At 42.1% G+C, this 9,235-nt stretch overlaps 1 protein-coding gene across 1 annotated transcript; it reads right to left on the reverse strand.

Annotated features, from left to right (window-relative positions):
* Nucleotides 1–1,020: 1,020 nt before the first annotated feature.
* timp2b (TIMP metallopeptidase inhibitor 2b) lies at nucleotides 1,021–8,773 on the reverse strand. The gene is made up of 5 exons (XM_030407296.1): nucleotides 8,415–8,773; nucleotides 3,007–3,107; nucleotides 2,804–2,909; nucleotides 2,592–2,716; nucleotides 1,021–2,468 (listed from the first exon to the last, which is right to left on the reverse strand). The coding sequence occupies exons 1-5, from the start codon at nucleotides 8,542–8,544 to the stop codon at nucleotides 2,271–2,273; spliced, it is 660 nt and encodes a 219-aa protein (XP_030263156.1). The 5' UTR covers nucleotides 8,545–8,773; the 3' UTR covers nucleotides 1,021–2,270.
* Nucleotides 8,774–9,235: the final 462 nt, after the last annotated feature.

Raw genomic sequence — 9,235 nt, forward strand, 5'->3', positions numbered from 1 at the left:
CCATGTCGTTGCCTCCACAAGGCGGCAGCAGATTGCAATAACAACTCTGTTAAGTCTCTTAAAGGGTAACTCCACTTTTTTACACATTTAAAGTGTGTTTACAGGTTTTGGGGAGTACTACTGAATGTGTAGGGGGGAAAAAACTGTACTACGAAGCGTTTTGTGGCTCCAGAGAAAGTGACATGTAATCTGATAAAGTCCCCCAGTGTTGTCATTGAGTGGCTACATTGCATTCTGGGTAATGTAGGCACCAGGTTTGCATGGAATAAAAAATGGCATTATCTCTGGTTCTGCTGTATTGATTTTGACAATATGTTTATAAACTGTCCATAACGAGTCCAACAGTGTTATACTACTTTTCACAACCCGGTGCCTACATTACCCATAATGTAATGCCACTGAATGTCATCACTGGAGACAGTTTGTCGGATGACTATTAATGAATATGTGAAAACTATTATCAAGCCTTCTTTGGCTTTCAGAGGAAGTTGCATGTAATCTGATAAATTTCTCCAGTGATGTCACTGAGTGGCTATCTTGCATTGTGGGTAATGTAGGCAACAGGTTTTGAAAAGGAAGGATTTATGGAATAATAAATCTCTGGTTCTGCTGTGTTGGGTTTGATAATTTGTTTTTAAACTGTCCATAATGAGTCCAACAGTGTTAACCTGGTGCTTTTATTACCCATAATGCAACCCAACTGAGTGACAACACCAGAGGCACTTCAGATTACAAGCAGCTTCCTCTGGAGTTACCTTTAAATGACTGATTTAAGAAACTAAATGATACAGAACACGTTTATAGGTTTATAAATCTTGCTCTCCATGCACCCATGTGGGAAAAGTTTTATTTCTACTCGAGTCACATTTAAAACCTAAATGTTTTCTGTACATAACTAACAAAACAAAGCCACTCTGAGTCTTTGATGGACAGAAATCCATTGATATTAGTCATTTCTACTGAAAGCTGGAGTCACATATTGAACATTAATGTGAAAATAACCAGTGCAAAGCATCAAAACACGGTTTGGCATTTAATATAATAGTCAAATGTACAGTATTGTATCAGTTAGGAACGCATGCAAAAATCATCTCAAATGTCTCATGTGAAACCAGCACAAGACATCAAACTTGACTACAGCTTCAAAATGAAAAAAAAATCTCTTTACACTCTCATATTAATTATTAAAAGTCACATGACATTTGCTCAACACTTTCATGGTCATTTCAAAGGCTCTGCAAGTAAATAGACGATTGGTTACGATATGTTCTTTAGTTCACTGTCCTAAAGGATGAGCCAGCCAGACAGTTAAAAATTAGGCCTCCAAAGGGACCTTTAATGCACATAAAATGTGTGTATTTTGCTTATTCTGTCAAAAATATTTGGTCTTTTTTCATATCAAAGTGTAATTAATCACAGGAAAGTGTCAAAATGTGGCATTTTTTTTCTCAATAAGTATGATGAATTATAACATCCTTAAATAAAATATGCTCTTACACTAAAGCATTACAAAGAGAGGAGCTGTTAGATAAAAAATACAAAATACAAAATGGAGGATTCAATCCTCTTCTTCAGCCATTTTTTCATTCGAGACAATACGACTGCTGTGACAATTGAGTTCAAAGTGCATTCTTGTCTATTTAGGATTATTTCAAGGAAACAATTAGCAAAAGCACTAATTTTGCATACTAAAAAAACAGGTTTTGCCACTTCTTAAAAGAAAACCAGAGGAAAAAAAGTTTTTCCTGTCCCGCTTCAGAAAGAATCTGAAGCGGGACAGGAAAGAGGTGGCGCTCGTCGCAAAAAAAGAGGCTGGTGGCCAGTTAATGTTGTTTATGAACACACAGATTCACAGAATAGTTACACTCTGAGTATTAGGCATGTTGCATTACATTACAGAATGATAGTCCTCTTTAAACAATACCTTCTGTTGAAATTCAAAAAAAAAAAAAATGAACAGCGTGAGAACAAGAAACTGCTGTGACCATTAATGATGAATTGTGATGATTATCCCTTTATTTCAGCTGAGGGAGAAGTGGTTTATGAGGAAGTGCTTTGGATTTTAGGGCTTACACGTGTCTGAAAGTGCTGAATTCATAAGACTGCTGATTAAGAAACATGATGAGTCCTGAAAATAAACCTCACCACAGAGCACACGGCTTACGGCTCTCTTCATAAGAAAACGAAACAAAATAAAAATTTGACTTCTCTTGTTTTTGGTGTTTATATTTTAGTATATTTCAACTGCGGACTATCGGACAGTGGTGGAGTTAAGGGTCTTCGATGTCCAGGAAATCCCTTTTGGGTGGTGCTGACCCTCTGTACCAGGCGCAAGAGTCGTCACTCCTCTTGATACAAGCATAGTGTTTGGCTTGCTGTCCGTTGACTGACTTCTCCATCACCCAGTCCAACCACAGGCACTCCGCCGGGCTGGTGATCATGCAGGGGATGGAGGTGCAGCGTGTGATCTGGGGAAATTTAAAAAAAAAAGAAAAAGAAAAACACAATCAGGAACAAGCAATGTCTCCCTTTAGCATCATTTTCGTTTGTGGTGACTCCACTTTTAACTCCTCCACATCCTCTTGTCTTACCTTGCAATCACAGCCCATTTCATAGCGCTGAGTCAGGCTCTTCCTCTGGGTGGCACTTGTGTCGTCCCAGGGCAGAATGAAGTCACACAGCGTGACGTGCATCGTCCCGTCGGCCTCCAGTTTGCCTGAAGTGAGAGGCGAGGCAGTGAGATGACATGAAGACCAAGGAACAACAGTTGCTATGATAATGTGTGACGCGGTCAAAGTTATACCTGCGATGAGATACTCCTTGCCGTTGGTCTCCAGAGTCACTCCGCACACGGCAGAAGTGGGAGCGGTGTAGATGGCATCGATATCCTGGCTGGGTCCTTTGAACATCTGACGGTTCAAACAGAGAGGAGAACATTCAGATTCACACTGAGTTCGAGTTTATGCCCCAACATGAAAAAGGACATCGTTATCCCATCCCGCGTACCTTGATTTGTTTGATCTCGTACTTGATCCGCTTGATGGGGTTTCCATAGATGTCGTTGCCGACCTCAACCTCCTGCTCGCCGACTAACTTCGCCCTGATAACTGGAACGAAACAACAAAAACAACCCGACGTTTAAGCTCTCCGAAAAAAAACACTGTCGTCATGTTAAAACTGCTTGATCTTGAAACAATATTGTCAAGTTAACGCCGCTGGACCTGAAACAATATTGTCATGTTGAAACCGCCGGATCTGGGTCCGTGTGCATGTGATCTAAGCCCTGCCTAAGTTCGGCATGCTGGAGTTGGCCACAACACATTGCTGTGGCTTGGAGCTGAGGAGTTTTGCATGTGCCAGGTGCTGGGAAGACAGAGGCACATGAGTGTTTCATCAGCTGCAATCAGAGGGAGGAATGTGTGCTGCCTGCTCCTCGGGCTCCGGGGCGGACGCAGGAGGAAGCTAGTCAGCAAATCTTTGAAAAGCTGAACTAGAATGCTCCCCTAGCCCCCAAAGGCCTCTCTGCCGGCCCTGCCTCTCCGTCTGGGTAGAGGTGCTGACATGCAAATCAACCTCTCTCCCTTCCCCGTGCAGCCTTTTACCTCCTCTCTCTCTCTCTCTCTCTCTCTTGAACTTTGCAGATTCAGAAAAAAAGTTTGGACGAATGGGGGAAAAAAAAAAAAATCTAACAGTTCAAGTGGAAAAATATTATCAGAGCCATGCGGATGAGCCTTTGAGCTCTAATGCTGAAAAAATATGACTCATGGGTTTCATAAACACTGCTTCTGTCGTGTGAATCCAAACACTGAAGCACAAGCGTTGCACTGATCACACGCCAGCGTTGCTAAATACCTGCGGATCACGGGTATCATTACTGCACACTCACATGACTGCTACCCCTGAGTTTACAAAAAATCAAAATCAAGCTTTTCTGAGGGGAAGAGACTAGCGCTAATGATAACCAGATGTTCCCTCTGAAGTCCCAGCTCAGTCCTCCCTTTACCAAGGTGGCAGCTACCGACTTCCTCGGACCACCACTCTGCCTGCCTCCTCACCAAAATGAGATCGGGCCGCTTTCGCTTGCTTTTTTTTTTTACATGCAAAGGTATGAAGCTGCGAGCCACATGTGCCCTAATTCGATGACAATAGAGGCTCAGAGAACATCTCCTTTTAAGGGTCTAAAGAGTCGCCCCTTAGGAGAAAAAAACAAGGGAAAAAAGGAGAGCGCGTGCACAGATGGAGAGAGTGATGGGAGCGCTGAGGAACAGACGAGAGAACGGACAGAGAAAGGTTTGTAGAGGTGGACCGACGGCGTCCTGCGTGCCGTTCAAAAAGCAGTGCTTGTTGCAAACATACGAGTTGACACAACAGAGGGAGGGAGGATTTTTAGCTTTGCAAGCCAGGAAAATGTTCCAAAGATCCTGAGCTGTGCAAGCTGTGAGAGCCGCTGCGAAAGGAGCGGATACACTGACAAACAAGCCGTATGAGCGCAAGGCACGGGTTTAAAAACGACAAATCAGAAAACCCCTTCGAAACACTCTGAGGGAGCAACGCCGAGAAACTCTCAAACTTCTCCGGCTACAAAGTGGATTAGCGGTAATCCCCTTCGCCTGAGTGTGCAGAATCACACGCAGATGACTTTCTCCTTCTTCTTCTACCGGTGTAAAGTAGGGCAGGTGAAAAAATGCAGTGTATGTCAGAAAACACTGGAGAATGAGGGATTATGCGAACAATGTGTATAAGCTGAGCACTTGGTCTTTAAAATAACTTCACGATGCTGAAAACAGAGACGTTATGGTAAACAAGTCATTATTTGCAGTGTTTAATAACCAACGAGCCACAAAATCCAAAACAAGCTCTAATTTTTCCATGCCGATTCTACTAAAGCACTAACGAATGAGTTATTTATTGTTTTCTAGTTGAAGTAATTGAGAAATATGACAGATTTCCTACACTGATACACAGTGTTGACCCAATTCTCACAGGACAGGATGACGTTCACTGAAACAGGCTGACGGAGCCCTTTAAAAACCCTCAGTTCCATAAAACTGGGCATTAAGGGAACCGTCTAATTTTCTTGTTACTCAAACAATAAACGCGTTATTTTGCATGTAGTATTGTGGACATGGGAGTGCTTTCAAAAACAAAGAGGGGGAAAAAAGAAGAAAGCAAATGCATGTCATGTAATTGCAGGGCCTGGACAGCCATTTTCCTCTTGGAGAAGCCGCAAAGTGGTCATACTCCCAACGAGAAAAACGGAGCTACAAATTCAAACTGACTCCTCGAAGCTGATCCGATCTGAGGACACATGGATCCAATCCGCCGTTAAACAATTGTTTACTTAGAAAGAAAATTGTTGTGGTGTTTGTCCACATTTATTCCTTTATCTGTAGATTGCACATAATGATTCTAACGTGCAGATATGCACCTGAGGTATTCCTACGCTGAGCTAAATCGAAGTATTCCTGCCTCAGTGAGCACATTAGGTTGACCTGCCGCACAGATGGACGCGATGTTTAACACTAGAGATGCAGCTGCTTTTAATATCGGCTCTGCTCACACAGCTTGCAGCGTGGAGGCTGTGTTTATACCGGAAGTCATTTTTAAGACAGCTTTTCTTTTGAAAGAAACGCAGGTTTGCTCTGTTTTCACAGAGATATTGTGAAGTGCAGATACATAATGAGCGCAGCATATGACTGCCCGGCATTCCTCAGCTGCGGCCAAAGACTCGAGGGATGGATTTCAATTTATGAGGAAAGTTTTTTTGTGTGTGTGCTTTTTTGCTCCTGCTCTCTCTGCTTTTACAAGATAAATGGAGCTACATGTTTACAACTACGGCTGACGTATTTTGTTTACTGGAATGGAGGGAAAAACAAGGCAGACGCTGGTAAAAAAAAAGGTCAACTAGGGGCAGAGGTGGAAAGTTAACCAGTTAAAACTACAGTCTGCCACTTTTAATCGTTTTATCAGGATTTTCCTCTTACGTCTTACTCTTTATCTTGACTTTGTCTCCATTAAAAAAAGTGCAACTCTAGGTATGGTGCATCATCCTTGCGACTAACGTGACCCTGTGATCTCACCCAAATATAAACTCTGACTGTTCTTCCCTATTTTTGAAGACGTCTCACTTGAGACAGTGACACCTACGTTTGAACGCTGCTCTTGCTCTTGAGTAATTTTCCGCCAGCTCCAGACACTCCAACTGTCTGTTCGTCTACGCAACTTAAGTAATACTTTCACTTCAGTAAACTGTCAGACACTAAGTAGGGGTTCCTCAAGGCAGCATCTTTATTGTGGTGCAACAGCAGGAATACTACACCAATTAGTTTCTACGTACTCATACCGCTATTAATCCAAATAACTCTGATTTACTATTAAGTAAGTGCCAAACACTTTTAGCATAGAGGATAGTAGACTGGAAACTAAGGTTAAAATGACTTGTAAAAGAAAAGGTAGAACTAGCATTGGTAGATAATGATCTTAATTTTGAACGTCTCATCCCTTCACACCGACCATTCATTTTCAAGGGAGTGCATGTGGAAACCTATGTAGCGGCCTTCACATGCCAGTAGCAGCACTGATCAACGTTGTTGTCTGAACTGTAGAAAGGAGCTGTTCAACTTCACTAACTCTTGGGAACAGTTTGGTACAGTTAGAAATAGAAAAAATATCTGCGGAAGTTAGCATGCTAGCAAACTAGCTCTGAAATCAAGAAGTAATAGTCCGATAGTAAACAACACTAACGCTCACAGAGGGCTCTGAACTCACAGTCCGAGCAGAGTCAGTTAATAGGAGCGCTAACTGCACAGCTAGCGCATCTAGCTAGCTGATGGACACTACAGTTAGCAGTAGTTAGCAATTATTCTAGTGATATGCTGCCCCCTATTTGTTTTGAGTATGAATTCAGCTACAACCCAACCGGGTTAATGGTGCTGTATGTAAGATTTGGCAAGAAATAGGGGGCAGTGTATCACCAGAATAACCGCTGACTGCTGTCTACTGTCTACTGAAGCTACCGTTAGCTAGTTAGCTCAGTTAGCTCAGTTAGCCGTGCAGCTAGTGGTCTAGACTGAGAGCTCAGAACACCTGGAAGGTGTTTACGTTCACATGGTGTATATGATGGCTAGCACAGGAGCTTTGGATTAATATGGACCAGGGATAGCTGGTTAGCATGCTAACTTCAGATAGAAATAATCATAATGTCGAAACTGTTATTTCTTATATCACAAAATTTTGCCTATTTATGGTTAGAAAATGAAAACATATCTCATTAATTTGGTCTATTATTGGGGAAAAAAAACACTTTTTGTGTTATTATTAATGGTATGATCATAATTAGGGCTTGTTGCAGAGTAGCAGTGGCAGTAGTAGTAGACTACCGTATAGTAAACCATTTGATACTGCACTATTTGTGGACCACTATTGTTTAAATTGTTGTTAGACCCAATTTAAATGTCCAGATCATATAATACTTGTCTTCACTATCTTCAAGTGTCTTACATCAGCTCTCCTGCTCCAAAGAAATAGTTGAAAGAAACTGCTTTGAAAAAAAAGTATCTGACTTCCCTTTACAGTAAACTCTCGGGCAGGATGATGTGGTTTCTTCACCCTCCAGAGTCGTGGAATCCGATGGTAAAGAGAACCTTTGAATAAGTCAGCTTCTGTATACATACCACACACTCAGCCAGCTCACAAGCAAGAAAAAAGGCCCTCAGCAAACCCCAATTTAAATAGCAGCACAAGCTGGTCACTGTTGAGACTGTCGTTAGCTCAGGGCCTGCGCTGATGGCAGCAACAAGCAGTGTTTTGTAACAGGTAAAATGAGAGGGGAACTATCCTGCATGGCCTTCGAGAAAAGCAAATTAGACTGCCAGTTAAGCGTGATTAGGGAAGTGCACCGTAAACCTCTCAGACCACTGAGCTGAGAATGGTAGGAAGGATTTCTTTTGCATGATCCACTTGCATTAGTTCTTGCTCTACCATGTAGACAGATGAGTAACAATCATCAGCCTTTTTTTTTGTCTCATCAATAACAGGCAGTGATGTGGCAGGAATGCAGCCTGGAAAACTTTTTTTTTTCTAGGAGATCTTGTTAAAAAAAACTTGTAAAAAGCTCAAAAAGTAGGCTACACAATCAGTCACCAAATTAGATTTTTTTTTTTAAATGCCATCAAGTACATGAAGTAGATTTTAAGAATATCAACAGATGATATTAGAAAGAAAGAGAGAAAAAAAGACAGAGAGGAGGGAGGTGGAAAGAAAAGTTTGAGAGACAGAAAAATTCCATCCTCCTCCCCCTTTAATTGTAAACATAAGAGTAGGGAAACTTTCCCCCACTCAGCATTTACACTTTCAGATCCTCGTCCTTCTGCATTCAAACAAATCGTGACTAAACACTCAGCGAATCAACTTACCGACATCTGAGCTGCAAAACGCCTGCTGAGGATGCGCTGGGGAGCAGCTGCAGGCTTCTGCGATTTCTTCCACCCGCCACAGAAACAGGATGGCCAGAGTGACAAAACAACTGTTCGCCGTCCAAGTCATCTTTAAAAAATATATATACACTGTTCGATTTAACAAAGCGAGAGGTGAGAAAATGTGAGAGAGAAGTCCTACAGGAAATGAACCAAAAGTGACCCCGGCTTCAACGGACGATCAGATGTCAGAGTAAAAGATGCACAAGGCTTGAGAGGGAGTTCATTCCTGTTGAAGGCTGCAGAAGAGACTCCTCCAAAATGTGTTTTCCACTACCGTCAGGAGCAGTTTTTATTACCACAGGCTGGCAGCTGACTCCTCCCCTGCTGTGGTCCCAGCCAGTGAGCTCAGCAGCCCTGTGGAGGTCAGGGGCTCCCAAAGTGTTCACATCCACACACACACACACACACACACGCACGCACGCACACTGGCAACAGTCACTTTCTTTCTGTCACAACAGTTTGATGAGTTGTGGTGACACACGCACTACCTACTAACTCACCAACGGCCGTAAACACATGCTTTTCTTTCCAGTAAACCAACTTCCTTAAACCAGAAAGTTTCATACTATCATATAACTGTAAACCTTACCCCCAAAATCTACATTTAAAATCCCATCAAATTAATTGTAACATGATAGATTATTAATTCATGATAATCTGAAATGAGTTTGCCAAATTGGAGGTATTTCCTTATTTTAGCATATTTGTCAGTCCGACGGATCTCACAGATCACTATTATGTGGTTTTGACCTGCCTAC

Source organism: Sparus aurata, chromosome 23, assembly GCF_900880675.1.
Source record: "Sparus aurata chromosome 23, fSpaAur1.1, whole genome shotgun sequence".
NCBI classification, from domain to species: Eukaryota; Metazoa; Chordata; class Actinopteri; order Spariformes; family Sparidae; genus Sparus; species Sparus aurata.